The 24,703-nt window shown below is 38.3% G+C and overlaps 1 protein-coding gene across 15 annotated transcripts in view; it reads left to right on the forward strand.

Moving 5' to 3' along the window:
* Window positions 1–24,703, forward strand: part of CFAP20DC (CFAP20 domain containing) — a 235,926-nt gene that overhangs the window by 5,745 nt on the left and 205,478 nt on the right. For all 15 annotated transcript variants that reach the window (XM_040628608.1, XM_040628613.1, XM_040628612.1 and 12 more), the window contains one exon: window positions 7,837–7,909. In XM_040628608.1, coding sequence (XP_040484542.1) covers window positions 7,837–7,909 — 73 coding nt within the window. The remainder of the gene's footprint in view (window positions 1–7,836; window positions 7,910–24,703) is intronic.

Raw genomic sequence — 24,703 nt, forward strand, 5'->3', positions numbered from 1 at the left:
GATCTACCACACAGGCATTAGTTTGACTTACTTTTACTGGCATCTGTAAACTTAAAGTGATAAGTCTGTTTTTAATTTAGAAATTAACCTTATGCCAGGTTTCACATATATGTAAATATTATATAGATACATATCGTGTATGTATATAGATATAGATATATATACATGTATATATACCTTCACTGTTGATTCATAATCTAGATTATTTTTTTTAGATTGTATTTATTTATTTAGAGAGAGAATGAGAACATATGAGCAAACAGGGGCAGAGGGAGAGAGAGAATCCCAAGCACATTCTGCACTGAGCACAGAGTCCCGTGCGAGGCTCGATCCCACAATCCCGGGACCATGATCTGAGCTGAAATCAAGAGTCGGATGTTTAACTGACTGAGCTACCCAGGCACCGCTAGAAGTATTTTTAAGAAGATACAGAAGATTATTTGGTGGCTATTGATTATCATAGTAATAGTATTTATTGAGTAATTACTGTGTGCCTATGACTTCCCTAGCATTTCACATTTATTGACTCTTTTAATCCTGATAGTAGTTCCTCTGCAAAGAACACACTGAGATTGGTTCCTCATAGAGAAATCAGATAATTAAGGGTAAGCTTTGAAATAAACCCAGGACTTCCCAAATTATAGGAAAAATCCATGAGAAAAAAGTTGTGTAAAATACCATAGAAAGCATTACTTAGTGACACATCAACTTGTATACCTTCAAGAATATTAATATCTAATATGTATAAATATAAATATGTGTTTCAACAAAAACCCAAAGAGTAGATTTTCAATTCTTTCTTACTTTGGAAATTGGAATCGACATTTTAAAGCAGAAGGAACCTTGAAAAAGCACTTGAATTTACAATCAGAAGCCCAATTATTGGCAGAACTGAGGTTAAGGTTCAAGGCTCTACCACCAAATTAGGCTTTGAGTAAACTGATGGCAATTTAAGATATGTAATTTTTCAAAATGATTCATCTGATTTTCATCAACTTTATCCTGTGTATTAACTATCGATTTCAAGTGATTTATTAAATATAAGCAGCCAGTTATTTTTTAAGTTGATCATTTACTTATTACTTCCTTTATTAATTAAGAACATTTATTGAACACCTACTATGCACCAGGTACTTTGAAAAGACCTGTATTGGTACCTGATTTTCTTGTTTTAATTCGGTTTTCTAAACTTTCACAGGCTCTTCTTTAATTACCACTTCAAGCTACTGCATGCATATTACAGATTTCTAAGATGTAAACCGAGCCATAGAAACTATAGATGGAAGATGATTAATTTTATAAATGGTTTGTCAGTGTTTCTTTCTAAAATAAGAAACAGAACCTCAAAGAGAAGGGATAATCTTTGTTGAAATCATTTTTATTAATTTACTACCATTTTAAAAATCATAATTTCCTCATAGTTCCTTTTGAACACTAGAGTTTTTTTTTTTCAATTCCAAAAAAAAATTCTATACTTATAAATGAGGTGAACTAAGATGAGCCAGAGAAATATGTCTGAAACTGTAGGTTATTCTTGTTACAGGAGACATGGTCCATCTGTTTTTAAGGATATTGACTTTGTGAGATGGATACATCTGATTTGTAGGAACGTGACTTTGTTCTAAACCAGTGTTCTCTTGTTGGCCTATCCTTCTATGCAATGCCCTTAGCATCTATGCACATAATCATGTTACTGATAAAATCAAATCAGTTCTGCTAACCTTTCTCAGTTGGATCTGAGAAAGATTTCTCCTCTACCAGAGAGGCTCAGTGACTAAAGACAAGCTCCCTTTTCCTACGCTTATCTAAGATTTTTGTTTTTAGAAATAAAACAAGTTTAATGTGTTATAATTGCTTTGTAAAAGGAAAAATGATAGTTTTAACTGGAAGAAACAGAAGAATCTTTTAATGTATTTCTTGTATAATGCCCTGTAATTAAAAAATAATCTGGCTCTTCTGTAGCATGTGTGGTACTGTAACAAATGAAACAGTTTATAGAGTCTGCCCTGTACTAATGCCTTTAAGATTAATTATTTGTAATTTTTGATAACAGAACTTTATAGCTGTTTTTACTTGTATAAAATGACCTATGTGAAGTCGTTGTTAAATTAAATGGCATGTCTTGAGTAGAGCATTGGTTTTCAATTAACATTCTAAATTTAGTTCCGTTATGATTATGTATTCCTATTTTAAGAGTAAACATCCACTTTACTTATGCAGACTTGACATTAGGTACCCCATATGTATTTCCCACTATATTAGGTACTTAGGAAAAAAGCTTAATGATGAAAGTAGGTATGTTTAACTTTTCATTTTCAATAGTGGTATTTCTGAATTATATTTGAGCATCTCTGAATGTCAGAGTTTTGTTTGCTTTTATGGAACATCTCATCAAACAGAGGAAAGCGTGATATTGATGATCAGATTGTGCACTTCTCCAGTGCAGGAATCTTGCTCCATCCACTCTGTACCCCTTACTTAGTATATCATATGTGGTTGGTGTTTGATAAGTTTGTTAAATTTGCCACATTGAGAAACTGTCACAATTTGGATTATAATTTCCAATTGTAACCAGTTCGCCTTCATAACCAGATTTAAGTGAATGATTAGCCAACTAACTAAATAAATCATGCTGCCCTTACCCTGGATCATGCCGTGGAGCTGCCCATATGAGATGCAGCAGTGTCACACGCAAACATCTATCATTTGGATGGTCAGTGTCAGGACGTAATCTTTTTTGAGGCTCTTATTCGAAACCGTCGTTTTCTCTGCCAGTGGCATCTGAATCTTATGGTGTGTCTCTTGGGATCAGCATCCCTGAAGCCTTGTGTTTATCTAAGTTTCAGCTGTTCTGGAGGCTGAGGATGAGGTCATCTTTATGAGGCTCCCCCTGCCCCTGACCTCCCCCCCACTCCCACTTTGGTATTCTTAAAATAAATGTCATTATGACTTGCTTTGTTTAAAACCCTTCAACAGTCTTGACCTCACCACTCTATTGATAGTGCTTTTGTCAGGGTCACTAGTAATCTCTGTATTCCTGAATCCGGTGGCTCATTCTCAGCCCTCATCTTGCTTGACATAGCAGCAGCATTTGACAAGTTGACACTGTCCTCCTTGGAATGTTTTCTTCACTCACCTTCCAGGATGCCCTTGTCTGAGTTTTCTTTCCACTGCACCGGTCTTCCTTTTTAGTTTCCTTTCATGGTTCTTCCTGTCCCCAGCCCAGCTTCATGTTGCAGTGCCTGTAGACCTGACACTTGACACTCTATCTACCTGTATTTACTCTTTTGATTATCGGTGCTAGTCTCATGGTTTTAAATACCATCTCTGTCTTAACGCCACCTTAAATTTATGTCCCAATCAGACTTCTCTCTCAAACTCCAGACTTGTATTTTCAGTTGCTTATATGACATTTCTGTGTGGACAGCTTTACCTTACAAATTGTTCCTGCTGCTACAGATAGCCACATCTCTGTTGTTAGCAACCTGTCTTTTCAGTAGCTCTGACGAAAAACTTCAATCAGCCCGATTTTTTCTCTCTTCATTCAGTCCATCAGGAAGATCTTGTTGGTTCTTTCTTTAGCTTAGTTTCGAGTCTGACTACAACTTTTTGTCACCTCTAATGCCACCATATCTCATGCTTGGAACATCTCATGGATTTGTCTTCTCATTGGCCCCCCTGTTTTTTTACTTGCTGCCCTACAGTTTGTTGTCAGTTTCACAGCTAGAGCAGTACATGCAAATGTAAGGCTCTCCACTACTGAAAATGTCCCATCTCTGAGTGAAAACCAGAGATCTGTATGCCCTGTAGTATCTGGTACCCTCTTAATTCTCCGACCTTATCTCCTATTACTTTTGCTGTTGTTCACTCTGTCGCGACCATACAAGTCTCCTTGCTGTTTTCAAACGTAGCCTGGTGCCCTATCACCTTTGTACCTGTGCACAAGCTGGTAACCCTCTGCCTAGAGCTTTCTTTTCCCAAATAGCTGCATGGCTCACCATCTCCTCTTGTTTAGGCCTTTACTACAATGTCATCGTCTCAATGACAGCCCACCCTGCCCTGTAATTTATAGCCCTTCCACACTCTTGATCCCTTTTACCTTTCTTTACTTTTTCCCATGTACTTACCACCATTTAATGTGCTATTTGTTTCTTAGGGTTTTGTTTTTTGTTTTTTGCTTTTTTACTGTTTTTCTCACTGTTTCCAGAGGTAAGCACCCCCAAAATGGGAAATTTAGTCTATTTTGTTCACCTAGAATAGTGCCTGACACATAGTAGACATTCAGTAAATCTTTGTGGAATAAATTAATGAATATATGAGTGGATTCCCATTGATCTGTAGGGTGACCATATCCTTTGCATGGCCTTCATGGCCCTGAATGATTGAGATCCTAGCATTTTGCCAGAATTACCTCCTGCTGCTTTTCCCTTTCTGTGTCTCTTACCAGTCCTTTATGTCTTTAGATTCATCCACTCCACCATCGCTTTTTTCATCACATGATGGAGTATTCCCTCTCCCTATGATATTTGTTCCTTCATCTCCCTCGCCCACTCAACCCCTGCTCTTTTAGCTGAATCCCAGTGTTATTTCTGCCAGAAAACTCTCACTCATCCTCTTCCCGCCAGTGACCCAGGATTATATACTTTCATTGCACCCTGACCTTCTCCTTCCTGAAGCTAGAATATTGGTTCCAAGAGAGGAGAGACAGTGTCACAGTATCTGCATTATTCACTAAAAACATCCACATTAAGTCTGGCATGTAGTAGATGCTGAAATTTTTTTTTTGAATGATAGATCTAATTTAATCCATACAAATAATCCTGTGAGGTATATATCTAATTTGTCAGCCCAGTTTTATACATGAAAGGAAAAGAGCCCAGAAAGGCCTTCTGATTTGCCTGAGGACTATGGAATGATCCGGAATAGAGGCATGCCTGTTTCCTGTTTTCTGGGTTGAAGTGGGAGGTGCACTTCAGTGTGCTGTTCTTGCCGGGACTGCGCTAGGAACCAGGAACTAGCTTCAGTCATGACTTAGCAGCGCCCTTATAAAGGATGACTGTATTGTGTTCTCATCCCAAACTCATGGACAATGAAACAAACACTTGTGGGTTGTACATGTGTTGTACAACTGTCAATGGCTGTAACGAAGCGAGTATAAAACTACTGTTTAAAAACCTGATGGCGTTTTACTAGTTAAATGTGTTTTAAAAGATTCAAAGGAAAAAAGGACCTGACTCCTTAATAATACAGGTAGTTTATCTCAGCAGAGAACAGATTATGAAATTGCAGAAACCTGCATGTTTCAGTAAAAAGTAAGTTTTTATGAATTTTATATACTTGATGGGCATTTTTTGACTAATAGTAGTTCACATTCAGCATTACTTAGTGATTTTCAATATAATGTAGACGTGAAGAGTCAGTTTGAATTTACTAGGCCACTGGAAAAAAAATGTTACTATAGAGTTTATTTAGCATTTCTGACACACAGGATCGCTGTATGTCAAACGTTATTAAAGTACTTTTTTCTTTGTCAGATCATCACCATATGGTATTGTCATACTTCTTTTAATCTTAGAAGTGAAGCCTTTTGGAAACTAGGGCTTCTGTATGTGAGAAAGTTGAATTACAAAGCTTTCTTTTTTTTGAGGGCAAGTGTCTTTCATATCTAAAAACATTCATAGGAAAATGCCCTGTATGTGTAGCATAGCTCATTGGTTTTGAAGAAAATTGTGCTGATTCAGTGAGATTTGTGACACAACTTAGGGACCTTGGTAAAGACTGATTTCATTTATCCAGGTGCTCTCTCAGCTCTGTATACGGAGGCCATTGTGCCATGGAAAAACGCCATAGGGCCAATCAATGGACGATGCAAGAGAAAGATTAATTAATGATCATTTATTCAAGCTGGCCTCATTTCGGTATCTCACTTTGGTTTTGTAGTCCAGAACTCAGGGTTGCTTCACTGGCTTTTCCCATAAATATGGTAAAATCCAGTTCCTAGAGAATTTTCAAAGGTCAGAGCCTATTATCCCCTATTTCCATTATATTACTACTCCATGGATGGCTCCCTGGAGCAGTTTGTAAGCTTAGCATTAGAAATAAAAGTTATCCTTGTATGTTTGATTTAAAAGATACTAAGCGGGGGCGCCTGGGTGGCACAGTGGTTAAGTGTCTGCCTTCGGCTCAGGGCGTGATCCTGGCGTTGTGGGATCGAGCCCCACGTCAGGCTCCTCCGCTATGAGCCTGCTTCTTCCTCTCCCACTCCCCCTGCTTGTGTTCCCTCTCTCGCTGGCTGTCTCTGTCGAATAAATAAATAAAATCTTTAAAAAAATAAATAAATAAATAAAAAATAAAATAAAAGATACTAAGCGGGCTTGACCAAATATGTTTATTTTGTAGAAACTAAATTTTGGGTAAAATGTAGAAACTATTTACATTGTCAGGAATGTTGCAAAACAGTTAAGCAAAATGGGGCGCCTGGGTGGCGCAGTCGTTAAGCGTCTGCCTTCGGCTCATGGCGTGATCCCAGCGTTCTCGGATCGAGCCCCACATCAGGCTTCTCAGCTAGGAGCCTGCATCTTCCTCGCCCACTCCCCCTGCTTGTGTTCCCTCTCTCGCTGGCTTTCTCTCTCTGTCAAATAAATAAATAAAATCTTTAAAAAAAAAAAAAAAACAGTTACGCAAAGGAATTATAAACCAGAACGTACATGTAGATTATCCAAATGTGTTGTTAAAAACACACACACACACAACAAACACACACACATGTGTTGTTACTTTGAAATACTTAAATTTGTTAAGCCTACTGAGTTAGAATAAATAGAAAATAATATGCATTTTAGACCAGTTGCCTTCTTTTATTCAAGTGTTGCCCTGTGCTATTAGGTTACATTTGTAGGAGAGGTTCACAGATAAATCAGAACATTTCCATTTCCTACAGAAGTCCTACATGAGGAAATAAGTTCCTAAAAGGCATGTTTTAGGAGGAAGTGATTCTAAAACATCCATTAGGAGCATCATAATTGAGAAATCAAGCTAAAGCTCAAAACCTAAGAGAAAAGGAATTAAGTGAATAGGTCTGAAGAGGTAATATAAAATCAATTGATTTTCGAAACAGTTGTAGACTCCAGCTATCAAAAGTGCTGTAGGGGTTGGTTTTTCTTCAGATATTTTTAATTCAGATGAAGCTGGTGATGGGGAATGAAAGTGATCAGTTTGTAGTTTGTGAGCACTGAATTAATTAAAAGTATGTTAAATTAACAAAAGGCAGTATAAATGAAAATATGTTCCTCCATCCATCTCACTGTGGATACTTTTAAAATCATATGAACCAGATATGGCTCATCAAACCTTCAGTTGTAGTTGTCATAATTAGAATTGTTTTCCTTGATCTATTGTTTTTTATTAAGTTGTTTAGTACAGTTAAAGCTGTCAGTGGATAAAAATAATTGCCATATGCTTTTATGGCTGCCTTGATGGGAATCTGGAGTTCAATTTTATAGGTTTCTATTGAATGTCATCTTATGTGTACATTTTCTTACAACCTAATAAAAATAGTAAGTAAAAAATTATTATTTTTTTAAATTTTCATAAAAATTTCACCAAGCCCACAGATGGGACTTTAAAAGGCACCATTTGTTGTTAGAGTTTGATTTGATTTTCATCAACTTTTTTGCTTTTATAATGAAGTTGTAACTCATGGGCAGTGCTGTTACAGTTCTATATTACTGGAACGCTGAAAGCTTCAGATTGTTGATGGTGTGTGATTGTGTTGGTTTATATGCACATATAAATGGTTTGGACATATAAATGTATATTTTCCCCCTCTCATTCTAGTTGGACTGATCCAGAGGTTTCTTGTACTTCAGATTTACATACCCCTGGGACAAGACTTCTCCACTGAATTGCTGTAAGATATACAGAACTTCTTTCAATGTTTTATGTGTATTAGACATTTGATCAATTGAAGCAGTATGGACAGTCATTAATTACAAGTGGCAGTTTTTGCATTAAAGAGCAGTGACTTATCAAGTTGACATGAAGTAATTAAACTAATTTAATCGTATTTCTCAGATATCATTATAGTCTGGCATTTCCCTAGGGGAAGAAGGCAAATTTCATCTGTTTAAGAAAATATCAAAGGATTATGGATTTGACAATAAACAGCCTATAATACGCAGAAACAAATAATCCAAAAGTTTGAGATTTTTGTTCTAATGAGGTGTAATTTTGTACTCTCTTGCTATTGAAAATCATATTTGGATTAAAATTGATCGAAATGCCTCATTTTAAAGTTATTTACTTTCGTTTAGAAATATCGGTTGACATATGAATGGCTTGGAATATATTTGTTTTAAATAGCCTTGCTAGGAACAGATTGTCTAACAAAAATGAGAGTATACAACTTTAACTCAGTTGGGCTGTCTGTTGTCTGAGATGATTAGGAGAATGAAAATACCAGTTGATTTATACACTCATATAAAATGGAATATTGCTTAAGATTTCATTAATACATTTGCACTTTTAAAAACATTGGATTTAAGGTATGCTATTTTCTCATTTTTCTTTGTAATTAATAGCTGTCCAAGGCCTAAGCTTAGTCTTTTATTTTCCCTGCTGGAATAAATGACTTTTCCTATTAATGAAGGTAATTTTGTACTAGTTGCATTGGTGCAAATGGAGAGGAAGGAAGAGCTTTCTGAATAAAATGAGAAAAACATAAATTTGAGGTTATTTATTTGTCTTTGTTTATGTGCATTAAATTATTAGTGATTGGTCTGTACGTTGGAGAAATATAAATTTTAGATAATAATATACAGTCTTGTTCTCTCGAATGATAAAGGACAGATGGAACAATATATACCTTCGTTTTATTCAGCTTTAAACCTCAGTAAACTTCCAAGATTTTCTATTATCGTCTGCCATGGTTACCATAATTCTTTAAAACAGTTCTTACAGTAACAGCACCAAAACACTATCTGATGCTCTTATGTATCTTTCCTTGGTTCTACAGGAAAAGCATTTTCAAGACACTAAAGGCATTCTAAAGGCACAGAGAATACCACATAAAGCTTTATTTCCAGTGTAGGGGAAAGTGGTTTCTTAGCAAATAGAAGGAGGCAAACTGTATTTTATTTTCATTATTAAGTTCCTTATATAGAAATCCAGTGCAGTGCCTTTTCTTCTGATCTCTACCACCCGTGCTTGGAGATTCTTCAGAAGCAGCGGCAGGGGCACTGGTAGTTGTTGGCCTTCTGATCAAAGCTGTGCAGGACGCTTGGCTTAACCTTGGAGTGGACTCTTGCAGATGAGCATTCTTGGCCTTTGCAAAATTAAGCTTTATTTCTGCCCCCAAATACTTGAACTTACCACCCTAGCCTAGGCAAGATACTGTTTTAACTAAGTTAATAATAACTAAAGCTTTAATTATTGGGAAATTGACAGGGATGTTAGGTTTAACTTCGTCTCAGCAAGAGAGCAGCAGATGTAAGCAAGCCTGACTACACCTTCATTATCCTATTATTAATGAACATCTTGGCCAACTTAAGGCTGGGAAAACATTTTCAGGGGTGATGGGATCATTTATTAGATTTTGAATTCATTTGACTATAATCATAGATTCTCTTGTTCTCATATCCACATGGACAAGCATTTGGATTTTTCAAATGGTTTTAGTTTTAAAGTTTCAGCAAATAAATGTCTCATGGACAAAAGGTCAAAATTATTAAATAACATGAGGAAGGCAGTCTCTGTCCTGACCTTGTGAATTTAACAGATTATAAGGAAATATATTAACTCTGCATTTGAATTTGTTGCTAATAGATAATCAAAATATTTTGCCATTTTAGGAAGTAATGACAGAGACCATATTTTTACAAGAAAGAACGTAGAATAACGAGTATAGACTGTCTTTCTAACTATAGCTTTTCTTTTTTTCTTAAATGAAAGGACTTTCTTTCAGCACCCTTGGTGTTTTACTGTGTTTCTAGCAGCATAGCTCTAGGCTATTTTAAATAATACATTTCTCTAACAAGCCTGGAAAGTCATATAGGAGAAAGATATCTGGCTTCTAAAATTTTCCATTGTGAGAATGGGAGAGGCATTTTGTTTCACAAAGATACGCTTACACATCAAGAGGTTTTCGTAAGTGGAGTCTTTCCAGTTGGATTACCGATGTAATCATCGTTTCTTCGGTATCTGCCTGTGTCTCTCATGTCCCCTAGATGGTGATACTGCTCAGGGGGAGGTCATGCATCTGTGGGTTGGTGGATGCCTTAGAACCAGCAACAGCCGTGCCTGAGGAAATACTCATTCAGTCAGGCCACAGATTACTGAATCCTTATTCCTGTCAGACAGCGTGTTAGGGGTGGGAGGTCAATACACGTTGAACCTGTATGCTTTTTCCTACCCCTACGCCTTCCCTTCTGGTCCCAGACTGCCATCACATGGCCCCTCATCTGCTCTGGAGCATCCCATTGGATTCCCCAGATTCTGCTCCTCTCTTTTTTCAGTTTAGTCTCCACATTGCAGCTAGCATAATCTTTCTAAAAACCAACTGGAATTCCCATTGTACCGAGGATAAACTCTCCAGTTCTTGATAGTCCTGTGTGTTCCGGTCTCTCACCTCTCCCATCTTATCGCGTACCTCTCTGCCGGGAGCTCACCATTTGTCAGCCAGACTGGTGCCTTTCTGGTCTTCCTGGCTTTCCCTTCCTCACACACCAGGTGAAGAAATCTTTTCTTAGGGTACTACACACAAGTGGTTTATATCCCCATTTCTTTGCCTTGCTAACTCCTACTCGGTCTTCCCATCTCAGTTTGTGTGTCCCTTCTTCAGAAAGGCCTTTATGGATTTTGCCCCACTAAATGGGTTTCATCTTTTATGTTCTTTTCTAGCACCCTGCTCTTTTTCTGTCTTTACAACTATACCAGTTTATAATCCTATACACTTGGTTATAGGCGTTGTTAGCCTGGCACAAAAGTTCGGAAATGTGGGTGAGTGGGCAGTGGGGACTAATGGACTGAAATGAATGAACAGGACCCAGTCTCTGTCCTCACAAGAGTTTATTCTGCGGGTGAAAAATCAGTTAAAAGGCAATTTAAATACATCTTGATAAATGTTATGATGACATAAGAGCAGGACCTGTAGGTAACATGGGAAGTATTAGGTAGAATAAGAGCATAATCTTGGACCTGGAGAGATCCAGTGTAAGTCTCACTTTACCTCTGTGACTTTGGGCAAATTACTTAATTCTCCTCACCTTTGGGATGAGAGTAATAATATCTGCTTCACAGGTGTGTCATAAGAATTAAATGAGAAAGTTAAAGTAATAATGGCTTACATTTATTAACCACTTACTATATACTGGGCGTTGTCCCAAGCACTTTGTTTTAGGTGAATTAATCCTCAGAACGAACCTACGTGGTAGTCGTAATTATTGCCTCTGTTTTACCATTAAGGAAACTGAAGTCCGGAAACATTGAGGAATTTGCCACGGGTTATAAACCTACTAACTCTTAGAGCTAGAATTCAGGGACGCCTGAGTGGCTCAGTCAGTTAAGCGTCTGCCTTCAGCTGAGGTCATGATCCCAGGGTCCCAAGATCAAGTCCCACATCAGGCTCCTTGCTCAGCAGGGTGCCTGCTTCTCCCTTTGCCTGCTGCTCCCCCTGCTTGTGCTTGCTCTTTCTTTCTCTGACAAATAGATAATAAGAACTAAAATCTTTAAAAAAAATAGAGCTAGAAGTCAGACTTACAGTTTAAATGTGGAACCCGTGCTCTGCACCACCATGCCATGCTGTCATACTTGAAAATATCATTATTTTTCTGTAATTACTACACATACACACAGATGTAGTAGGGATATTTTGTTTGAATCCTGTATAAGACGAAAGTTCTAAGCCTTCTATGTCTTTTATAGGGGCTTCCTGTGGTTAATACAGTGCTATCATTAGAACTCTAGGAAGGAAAGGTCTTTTGTTCTGAGATGTTCCTTATTCTTCAGAGCTGCATAACCTGACCAGCAATTATCCAAACACATTACATTTTGGGTGTAGAGAAAAGAGAATGTTTACAGTATTAATGCACAGTGTATTAGCAATAAAGTAACACAGTTCTCTCTTATTTCTCTTTTGGTGTCAACCCACAAAATAAAATCCCCTCCCTTACTTTTTAAAAAAATAAACTTATTTTGACTTATTTCTTATCTCTTAGCATTAGTTGCAGTTTTCATTTCCAAAGTATTTTAGTGTACCTATTTCTCACTATTTGACCTGAAGTTAAATGATTTAATAAACAACAGATTTTTGAGAATTCTTTCCTTTTGTGATCTCTTCGGTACATGGCAGTGGGATGCCAATGGCTCCTTGTGTGGGTTGTTAGGTGTTTCAGAGCCTGGGGGCAGACATCTGGTGCACGGGAGGAACACCATGAACCTGAGCTCTTGGAAAAGAACCAACTGCATCTTGAAATAGAAATCCATTTTGCTATATTTGATGATGCCAATCACACTAAATGATTTTGGAATATTACATTTTTTGATAGGAATTGCATTCATTTTACTGAATATTGTTGAGCTGCGTTAATTCCTTTCTCTATCCTGATTTTGTCATTATTTCGATGAATTCTGAGAGACATTTTGTACTGTTAATGCCTCTAGTGAATTGACATTATTCTTCTCATTTTCACTGATCTCAGCCAGTGCTTTTTCAGGATATGGGATGAAAGCACTATGAAGCTGGTAGTGGGCATCATGTGCTATTTGGAGAGGTTGGGGATGCTTAGCCTGCAGGTCCTGGGAAATATTCCTGCCAGAAGGGTTCATATTTTAAGCCTTTAGCTATTTGGAGGATGACTTTCATTTGGAATCTCATAAGGTAAACTCTTAAAAAAAGAGAGAGAGACCCCTGAAAAGGCCCCAAGTCCTTTCAAATTTTAACTGATCCTTTGTGATGTCCTCATTGCAATGTTCTGAATTTGAATTTATATCTGACTAGAATTTAATGATTTTAACCTAGAATTCCATCTAAGATTTATGATGCTCATGCCAGAATTGTTCTCTTATCCTTTTGCTGTATCCCTAGTTATATGCCTTTAGGCCAGGCACTTAACTTCTGTCTCAATTTCCTCTTCAGTAAATGGTGATGTGAGCTTGTTTTCTTTTGTTTTAATTGTCAGAGTTAATCGGGGATGTTGGGTTTTTTTCCTAAGAAATTTTAGGAGGTTTAGGCCCGTGTGGATCTTACAGCTTCCTCTGCCATTTCTTCAAAATGGAAACATACCCATCCCACAAAACAAAGCTTTCGCCTCAAGGTAATTTAATAAAAGTTTGCCCTGTATCACCTTTTCTGTATTGTTGCTAGTGAGCTAGACAAAGAGGTCTGAAGAGAAGTTTAATAGAAGTTTCAGGTCCTTCTGCTCTATTGAATTTTGCTCTTGTCTCTTCTTGAGTAACGTTGGGGACTATAGACCTCTTTGAAACTTTATACCAAGTAAAGGGAATATGGCCTCACAGCAGCAGACCTGTTCTTTTCACATGCCATCCATCTTCTTCAGCCACTCTAAAGCCACCAGAGTTGAGAGAATACCTAAATTTGGTATCTTTACATTAGCAAAGATCTTTTGAGATTGTGTCCATTTAACCAAGCACAACTCTTCCTGTGGAAAATTTATATTATCTTTTTTGGTCATTTTGATGCCTTTCTTCGAAGAAAATAGTGGTTGCTATGTATCTCTTAAGTGATGTGTAAAAATTATGTTATTCAAGAGCCAAGTGTTCTGTTATCCAATAAAATATTTTATGTCACATCTCTAAACTATGTGTTTAGAACCGGGCAGAAATGGCCAGGTGTTGCTCTTTTTTGAACTAGTAGGAGTATCGAGCACTAAAGTGGTCATGACATTACAAGTTTCATTAACATTTTGAATGTATCTCATGGCTAATTCCAACTTCTATTTTTTCTTTTTAAAATCATCAGTATTTAAATCTCATTATTTTAATTATATCCAATTAAATGTACTTGCATAATCAGTATATTTTGTTACATGCATTAGTAAGGAGAGCACTTTAAGATGCTTTGCATAGTGCCTTTCATAATATATTAAATTTGCATGCCTTAAAATAGGCTTTGTGTGGAAGATTTAGATAACACATGTGGTAGGTATATAAATCAGATGCCGTTTTCTTTACCTATTAAATGTTTTTTGAGAAATCTTTTCTTTCTGGTTGTTAGTTTGGTTCATTTACTTTCCCAAATTATCTTGACAGTAGTCTTTAGATAACCTAGATGCATTCTGAAAGCTAAAGCACAATACTAGCAAAAAAAAAAAGCACATATGCAAATATTTGGAAGTGTTCTTACTCTGTACAATCATAAGTAAAGGTCATACATTTGTTAGAGCTCTGTGCAGTTAAATTATTGCCCCAAACAGCATCAGGGCACAAGTCAGAGTCCTGTGATGGGTCAGCTTGCAGCTTGGGAGTCACTGGCTTTGCCATGTCCTGGCTTGAAGACCCTGGGCGAGATGCTAAGCCCTCTGTGTGTCACAGCCTCATTTGTACAACAGGGGTGATATTTATACCTATTTATTGAATAATTACAAGGATTAAGTTCGTAATGCCAAATGGTAATTGCATAGTTTGTAATTTTTACATCTCTAAATAAGAGTGCTGGGATATTTAATTTTTAGATTGTTCTTCTAAAACATTTTTTAAAAGATTTTATTTATTTATTTGAGAGAGAGAGAGAGAAAAAAATGAGCAGGTGGAGGGGCAGAGGGAGAGGGAGAAATGGGCTCCATGTGTGGCTCGGTCCCAAGACCCTGGGATCAAGACCTGAGTTGAGGGCAGACGCTTAACCGACTGAGCCACCCAGGTGCCTCTGTTCTAAAACATTTGAGGCAAGTTGGGCATGTCTCTTTTCCCTGTGAAGTTTTCATGGTGCTAGTCCCTAGAGAAATGGGAAAGCTTTTTTTGACTACTGGCTCATGCAGGTTCTCTGTCTGGAAGAAAGTGATCAACATAAACATGAAAAGAAGTGACTCCCATCTCTTGGTTATGGATGCTAGCGATTTATTTAAAAGACAACTGTAGGAACTCCTAGCTTCAGAGCATTGGTTTGAGGGACTTACAGGTGACCAGGCCAAGTGTAGAATCACAGATAGACAGGAAGGCTCATCTGTGAATAAACAGGCCCTGGGAAAAATAAAGTAGATTTCTAGTGCTTAAGGTATAAGATGTAGGCCTTTGCTATTTACTATTGCCCGTGTTCTCCTTCACTAACAGGGATGATTAAAGATGACTTACAGCAAATCACATATCTTCCAAATGCTCTTACTTCTTTGATATGGCAGAGTTGGAAAGATAGGTTTCTTCAACATCATTGATATATAACTCACTTTTTATTGTCAGGAGAAATATTTCGTCTGGTTTGGTTCTCACTGTATTTTTTTGAAAAGATTTATTTGAGAGAGAGCACAAACAGGGGGAAGGGCAGAGGGCGGGGAAAAGGGAGAGAATCTCTGCGCTGAGCACGGAGCCTGGCATGTGGCTCCATCTCACAACCCTGAGATCACAACCTGAGCCGAAATCAAAAGTTGGACACTTAACTGACTGAGCCACCCAGGCGCCCCCCCTCATGTATTTTATTTTTATTCTGGCACTTAATTATTTCAGTTATTCAAAATAAAATAATTTTAAACATCTACAAAATACAATACAATATGTATGTTATGGGACTTACATAGTCCCCATTATAAAATTCATAATCATTTAGGAATTTTTATTAATGAAGCATTCTAGAACTTATTAATATGAAAGAAAAAGTCCTTGTTAGCAATTAAAATATGTCATGAAACTTTATGAACTCATTTGGCTTTGATTAAGTCATCCAGTAATAATTACAAGGAGCACCCCCCTGGTGGGGAGGGCTGTATCTAGCATTCCTGAATTTTGTAATATTTTTTTCCCTTAAATTGTAGAGTTTCTCACTTGGATGTACAAGTATTTTAGAGTCTTTATTTGGACTCACAGAAATAACTTCAGTGGAATGAAATATATGTAGTAAATCACAAACATATCTTACAACAGCACTTACACATAAGTCTGTTATGGCATTTCTCACATAATGGTCCTGTTATTTATGTATCGCTACAACCAACTCTGTACCCTAACTAGACCATGAGATCTTCAGGGGCTAATGCATTTGGATCCCAATGAAGCTTTCATCGAACTTTGAATTTCTAAGTCCCATGTGAAAAGACATTCCCCAGCTATTACAGTAGGCAGCCGCAGACTTCATTGGACTTTGAGTTGTTCACAGAGGTCTGACATAGTACCTGGCACGTAGTGCACACTTGGTAAATGTTCATTTCCTTCTCTCAGCAATTTCAGATTCCTTGCATTGTTAAACTTCTTTGAATGGTCTCAGTTTCTGGTGTGGTGTACTTCTTTTGGGGAAAGAAGTGAAGGAAGATATGGGTGCTTTAAAATTGGTGAGATGGTGATACTTCCATTTAGAATTTCCATTCATAGAAATGAAGTTTAGGGGGCGCCTGGGTGGCTCAGTTGTTAAGCTTCAGCCTTTGGCTCAGGGCGTGATCCCAGGGTTCTGGGATCGAGCCCCGCATCGGGCTCCATACTCTGCTATGAGCCTGCTTCTTCCTCTCCCACTCCCCCTGCTTGTGTTCCCTCTCTCGCTGGCTGTCTCTCTCTCTGTCAAATAAATAAATAAAATCTTAAAAAAAAAGAAATGAAGTTTGGGAGGTAGCTGGAAAGAACACTTAAAATTGTCTAATGCCCTGATTTTTATACAGTTGTCAGTCACTTCTGTTTCTTCAAACAGAACAATCTGTTCTCCCTTTTTTTCAGTTTTATATGTATTTTGGAATGATAATATTTCTATGTTTTATATGAATAGAGGTTGCTATTTCTCCCTCAAAAGGTTGATATCCACCAATACGGTTTGACCTTCTCTTTAAAACGGAGTCGTAATACATAGCCAAATAAAGCTGATGTTGCAAATTTCAACTACATGTAAGTCTTCTGTTGCTGGGAACTCTTAACATTTACTGTTACTTTTTAAATGATCAATATTTGAACTTTAAGTTTTTACTCTTGATCTTAGACATCCTAGATCCATGAAGCCATCAGATTTGCCACAGCCCAAGCCCTGCAGAGTTGGTCGTCACTGGGCACTCTTGGCCTTTCTGGATCTGACCTTAGACACCTCCTTCCCCTTACCATTGACACTCTGGTTGCTGAGCACCCCACATGCTCTTATGTTCTGGCTTAAGTTGTCATCCAACCTGATCCTGTCTCTTCACCTTTTGAAACCCAAATCACTCTTTAAGGTCAAACCCAAATATGTATCCTCCATGCATCTTCCCCCTGTTCTCCGGTTGCAGTTGGTCTCTCCATTCAGAGTGTTCCTGTACTTGTGTCTATGATTCCTTTGAGGGTAGGGACAACTTATTCATCATTGTGATCACCACAGCACTTCAAAGAATTCTGTGTGCATGGTGGGTCCTCGATAATGCTTGTTATATCGTGTTATACTGAAATGTGTTGATATACTGTCAGGGTGGTTCTTGGATTAGGAAAAGATAGGAAAAGAAATGAGAATTAGAGTAAGAAGCCAGTGAACAGTATCCAGCTTTCCTCTTCTCAACACTTATTTCCTGGAAATCTACTAACCGAGCCATAATTTAACCTTTTATTTGCCCTGCCAAGTATAAACTACATTTCTCTTAGCTACACCTCTACTGGGAGGATAGTAACTATTTCAAAGAATGAGAAAAGGCAGAAGAACTTAGGTAAGGAGAAATAAATTCTCTTGAGTTTTTTCAAAACATGTTCTGTGGGTAAGAGTAAATGCAAATAAATGTTCTTAAGGCCGATTAAAGCTAAGGAGCATCACACTTGGTTCTTCGATGAAAACTCTGATTATAAGCCCCTAACAGAACACCCAGAGAACTTTAATTATTTTTTTTTAATTTTACTTTTTTTTTCAGAGAACTTTAATTAAAACCAAGTAGTCTGCCCTTTTTTATTGGAACACTTTAGTGATCTTACGTTTTATATCTTTCATACTTAAAAAGCTATTATAATAAACCGAAACAATGACAGTGATATGAAATCCTCAGTATAGTTGGAGGTTGGTTACGTTTGTTAGCAGTAAATAGGAACAGCTGTTCTGTTTTCTATACATAGGTATTACCATCCCCTTTCTTCTAAGGCTAAATGCCACTGATTTGTAACTTGGAAAATACAGTATTTAAAACCATATGTGATTATTGCTATACCATAAACAGTGATTTATAATAAAATATACAAATTCACTATATTTTAGAAATTGATGTGTTAACATAAACTTTTAAAACGTTTTAGAAGCTCAATTCTCTATTATTGTAGGGAATCTACAAATCTTATCCAACCCCTATTTTTTATAGAAAAAAACCTTGAGACTCAGAAAGGGGATGTGGCATTTTTCAAGACACAAAGGTTCTTAGAGGCAAAGCCAACACTGAATCCAGAACTTCTGACTCTCTAGCATCTTTGCTTGATATCTTTGCTGCCTTTTAGTGCTTGCGTTGGAAAAAGGTAAAGATATATTATGATTTTATAGTCATGGTTTCTGACACTCTGAGAGCAAAGTTATTCCTGCAAGTACTTTGGATTCTCAGTTGTAGAAAGTTAATTCTGTTACTGTAATCCAGGTTTCTATTCCTACCCAACCCCTGTCCTCTATAAACCACCAGAAATCAGTTCAATTCTGTGTTTGGGTCAGGATTAGCAAGGCTAAAAAACAAAAAAACCTACTTCTTTTAAGGGTCACTTGGTTGTTAGGGACATTGCTCTATTAAAATTATGTCAAGTAAAAGAAGTGTTAGAAGAACATGGGGAGATCTTATGGAACCCAACTGCGCAAGTTGATATGGGTCTCCTCGGAGGCAAAAGTTGTCGGTAATTTCTCTCTGGCAGCTACTCTCTCGTCTCTTGTCCTGTAAGTCTGCTGCGTTCTGTGTCATCCTGCAGACCAGCTTTCTCTGATGGCTTGTTGTTTTGCGCGTGGGCAAATGTGGCTGCCAGTACCTCCCTCAGTGCCCCTACAACTCCCATGCCCATCGCTCTCTGACCACATTCAGTCGGTATATCTTCTAGTGCGAAGATCTGAAAGAATAATCAGGATTATAACCAGGCCAATCATTGGCTTTCAGCCAGCTGCTTTGTCTTTGGTTTTAGCCTCAGAGGCTCTAAACTGGAGCAGATTCCCCGAGAAGAGGGTGTGGGCAGGTCAGGCAGATGGGCTGATAGACCCATTGACTCTCCTTTGAGCCTGGGCATTTTTCAGTCATCTTAGAACCTCTTTCTTTCTCAGTCACCTGCTAGTGACATCTACGGATATTCCTGAGCCCCTCCAGTAGGTGGTATTTAGGGGTACATGGTAGCCAGAATTTTTTATTACAGTGAAAACTACTCTGAGGCCACTCCTGTCCTATGTCATGTCCTTCGTTTACCTGGAATCCTGAGGTTATGTCAATGGTGCTATATAAACTACCTTAATTCCTCAGGGTAGGCTCTGCTTTGTGCCGTCACTCAAGGACGAAGCAACAGTTCTTTAGTGCTGCTTTAGCTGAATAGCGCTGATTAGAATGGTTAGGTTTACTGAGCATCTCCAGGATGTTAGGCTCATTTCATACTGTATTTGCCAGATTTGCTAAGATGGCTTAGAACAGTTTTACATATTTCTGTCACACATTACCTGAGAGCTGCAGAGGAGGGTCAACTATGTATCTGTTCTGTGTCTTCTCATTCTAGAACCTGCACTCAACAGACAGCCCCTATCTGGGACATGCTCTTCATGAGGCAAGGGCAGAAGAGCAAGAGTCTGGGCAGAACCACACAATTCAAAGCTTCTTCTCAGATATGTGTGGCACATGTTACTTCTGCTTACATCCCATTGGCCGAGTCAGGTCATACAGCCAAGCATGAAGTCAGTTGGGGGAGACATAAAAACATCTTACATAAAAAGAGTGATAGTGAATAATTGTGAACAATAATAATATGCACAAACACATACACATGTTGTCTCATTCAATTATCACAACACTCTTAAATATGGATATGCTCACCATTGTACAGTGTATTAATTTAACAGTTACATATTTAGCACCTACCATGTCCTAGACACTATGCTTTTTGGTTACTAGGGGTCAGCTGAGGGTCCTCACTATCCCATCTCTTATATTTTAACAATATGGGTTTATTTTGTTTAGAATGATATGACTCTTAGATATACTTGTTGTGAAACAGTAGAGTAGACTTACACTTGTGAAACAGTGCTTCTTAAACTTTTTGGTCTCAGGACCCCTTCACACACTTAAAAATTATTGAAGACCCCAAAGAGTTACATTTTCAGTATTTACCATATTAGAAATTAAAAGTAAACTTGAAAGATAGTTATTATTTAAAAATAGTAACCCCATTACATGTTAGCATAAATAACTCTGAATGACTAACATAAAATATCTATATTTTCTAAAGCAAAAAAAAAAAATTAGCAAAGAGTGACATTGTTTTACATTTTGGTAAATCTCTTTAATGTTTGGCTGACTAGAAGACAGGAGTATTCTCATATCATCTTCTGTATTCAGTCTCTTTTGGTATAATACGTCATGTCACTTCTGGCAAACTCCAGTGTGTACTTGTAAGAGAAGGAGGGAAAAGGACAAAGAACATCTTAGTATTGTTCTGAAAATAGTTTTGACACCACAGAGCCCCTGAAAATGTCTTGGAGACTTTCAAGGGTCCCCAAACTACCCTTTGAGAACCAAGAGTCCCTTAACCACACTTTGAGAACTGCTATTCTAAAGTATATTCTGAAAGCAAACACATGAATCCTCAGTGCATTTTCCTGAAGTATCCCCTTTATATTAATTTGGTTTATAAATCAGGTAACTTTACTAGTCAGGTTATTGACTAGTCAGGCTATTATAACAGATAATCCAATCTCTGTAGCTTTACACTGTAAGGTGGTTTTCTGTTCTTGCTGCAATTCAGGCCAGCGGTAAGGGCTCTGACCTCCCACAGCATTTAGAGACCTACACTCCTTCCATCTTCCATCTAGGACCTTACAGTCCTCTATTGGGTCTTCTGTGTCTGGACAGCAGGTACAGAAAAGAGAGACTAGAGAGTCACATGGGAGGATATCTGAGGTCACATTCCTCCAGCCAGAACTCAGATACCCCCATAACAGCATTGGAGGCTGGGATATAGTCTGGCTATGTGCCCAGAAGAAAAAGAAACAACAGGCTTTGGCCAAGACATACCATCCTTTACCAGCTGAGTTTCTAATAAGTTAAAAGAAAAATATGATTTATTGTTAGCTCTTTTGCCCTTACGAAACTTAAGTGGTATCCAGTGCGAAACAGCAATACCTCATGCTTTGAGAAAAACTGTAGGGACACGCAGTCCAAAATAATTTTTAAATATTTTAAACTTTTTATTTTGAAACAGTTTCAAACTTAAAGCGTTAAGTTGAAAAAATAGTATAAAGAACTACCATATACCTTTTACCCAGATTCACCAGTTATTAATATTTTGCCACATTCGCTTTTACTGTCTGTGTGTATGTGTGTGTGTGTGTACACATACACATTTTTCTCCAAACTATTTGGGAGTCAATTGCAGACCCTCATACTCCTTCAGTAAATACTTCAGTACGTGCCTACTAAGAGCAAAGACGTTCACTGACATAACCACAGTACAGTTTTCAAAATCAGCGTGTTCAGCACTGATGCAATATTATCCGTGGTATAGACCTACTGTCCTTTATAGCAGTTGTGTTTTTAGTCTAGGATTACACATTGCATTTAGTTTGCATTTGTCTCCAGTCTCCATTAATTTGGAATGGCTCCTCAGCCTTTCTGTGTCTTTCACATCAATGACATTTTTGAAAAGTACAGCCTAGTTATTTTGTAGAATGCCCTTTCCTTGAGTTTGTCTGATGTTTTCCTTATTAAACTCAGGTTATACATTTTTGGCTTTAGAAATAAAATACTATGAAAGAGATATTGCATCCTTCTCAGTGAATTTGATCAAGAGGCATATGATGTCAGTTTGTCCCATCATAGGTGGTGTTCACTTTGATCACTTGGTTAAAGTGGTGTCTGCCAGGTTTCCCCATGGTAGAGTTACAATTTTTATCTTTAAATAGTAAGTCATTTTGGGAACATACCCTGATAGTTTGTAAATACCTTAGTCCCCATCGAGCTTTCCTTTACTAGTTTAGCATGATGATTCTTGCCTGAACCAATTGTTACTATAATGGCTGCAAAATAAAATGCATTTTTAAAATAAATTTATTTTATTTTCAAAGATTTTGTTTATTTATTAGAGAGAGCGCGCGCAAGCACAAGCAGGTGGAGCGGCAGGCAGAGGGAGAGGGAAAAGCAGGCTCCCCGTTGAGCAAGGAGCCCAACTCCAGGCTCAGTCCCACATCCCTGGGATCATGACCTGAGCCAAAGACAGACATTTTGTCTGAGCCAACCAAGTGCCCCAGTAAAGTGCCTTTTTAAAGTTACTTTCCAATTACACATATGAGAAACAAGTGTGGTAGAAATTTGTTAGCTCTCTGCCTAGCATACTTTGCCACATTTTTCTCTTACTAAAATTTTCTGAGTTTTGTTTGGGTATATCCCCCTACATAATGGCAGCCTATCTACTTCTAGTAAAACTGATGACAACATAGCCACTGGTGTGGGTTTTGACTGACAGGTCAGTTAGGATGTTCTATCCACTTAGCCACATTTATTCTTTTAGGAGTGGGACTCTGACCTACTCCAGCCCAATCAGAGTGAATGTAGACTCTTGTTCTGTTGCTGGACTAGTAGTACCATTTGCATCTGGCACCTGTCCTGTGACCATGAGGATAAAGCTGACCGAGGTGGCAAAGGGGAGAAACAAGAAAGAAATTGGGTCATTGATGACCGTTTTGAGCTGTCAACCCTGAAACCTGCCCTATGTGAGCTAATAAATTTCATTTATTAAGTGAGCTAGCTTGAATTGGGTTTTCTGTTAACTTTTGACATAGAGTCCTAGCTGATATTCCTAGTAACAAATAAATAGTCATAGCTGTTTTACCTGATATTTACAAAAATGGCAAGAAGGGTGTGTGCATAAAACTTCTTCAACACCCAGCAAAAGAAATGGGCATAAAGGTTTGTTTGTTTCCTCCCCATCTTGGTGATCACAGCCTGCAGCAGGCTACCAAGGAGGGTTAGAATACCAGAATCGGCAAGATCTGTCCAATGTGTTAAAGGGCCCATGAGTTCATTTGCAGTAGTGAAGTTGTTACAGTTGTGAAGAGAGGCTAGATTCATTTGACTCCCTTCAGTTAACCGAACCAGCTTGAGTGAATGAAAACGCAGTAGGGGCATCAAACACAGGTATGTTTTAGCGTCGCATGAAGCCCAAGGACTGCAATACAGCTGGGCATGGAAGCCAGCATTACAAACCTTAAGTACTCTCTCTCTCTCCTCCATCTCAGCTATTCTGTGTTTCTGCTTCATTTCCAGTCCTCCCAGGCAATTTCAAAATACCTAGAGAGAGAATATGATTGTGTTAGTTTGGGTCAGGCAGTCACTCCTGTTCAGTTCAGTAGCACTCAATGGTATAAAAATTATTAAGACCTAGCCCTGAAGGTATGGAGATTTCAAGGAGTCAGACTCCAGAGTTGGCTCCTCGAGAAGCATTTATGAATGCCACAGCCAGCCGAGGGCATAATTGTAAGCAGGAAGAATTGATTCGTGACGCCTTTCTTCCCATCTCAGGACTCCTGCCCCTCCTTATTAGCCTGTATTTCTCTCATTTGAATTCTTGCTAAGATGCTCACTAATAAGGTCTTAGATTTGGGTCCTAATCATGTCCAGGATATGTTTTATTTTACGAAGTCAGTGTTTTACACCAGCAGCCTAGGAATTTGAACTGCAGATTCTTGGGCGCCACTCCTGAAGTACTGAGAGAGAAACCAGCAATCTGTGTTTGAACAGGTCCTCCAGGTGATGCTAATGCACTTGACCTTTGAAAACCACTGCCCTTGGGGATTCCTGGAAACCCACGAGGCGGCCAGAACCTGGGCTCTGTCTTCTTCCCGGCCTCGGTTCCCTATCGAAACATGGCCAGGTTTTCCTCACCCATTGCCTCAAAAGAGAACTCTAAGCTCCAGCCTCAAAAGAGAACTCTAAGCTCCAGCCTCTAAAGAGGAAGAGACACCTGAGTGGTAGAAGGGTCACTGTGTTCAGCTGTAGAGCCTCCGTCTCTTCAGTTTGGACCCAAGGGCCCACCGTCTATCCAGCATTTCCGGACATTCTTCTGCCCGTGCCCAGAAGTCTGAAAGCCCCCTGTTCCTTCTCCACCTCCCTGCTCTTCCTACGACTCCCTCCCATTCCCTCATCTTACTGCTTTTCTCTTTCCTTCCATCTTGTTTCTTCCTTCTCTCCGTCTTCATCCTTCTTCCTCTTTCTCTTCTTTTTCTTCTCTTTGCCTTCTCCTTGCTGTCCTCTTTTTTTTTTCTTGCTCTTTGCCCTCTACTTCTTTTTTCTTTTTCGTTGTCTCTCATTTTCTTTTTCCTCCTTCCTTCTCCTTCTCATTTCTTGTAATTCTCCGCCTGTTCTTCGTCCTTTCCCTTCTACTCCCAGGAGGGGTA

Source organism: Ursus maritimus, unplaced genomic scaffold (assembly GCF_017311325.1).
Source record: "Ursus maritimus isolate PB19 unplaced genomic scaffold, ASM1731132v1 scaffold_14, whole genome shotgun sequence".
NCBI lineage: Eukaryota > Metazoa > Chordata > Mammalia > Carnivora > Ursidae > Ursus > Ursus maritimus.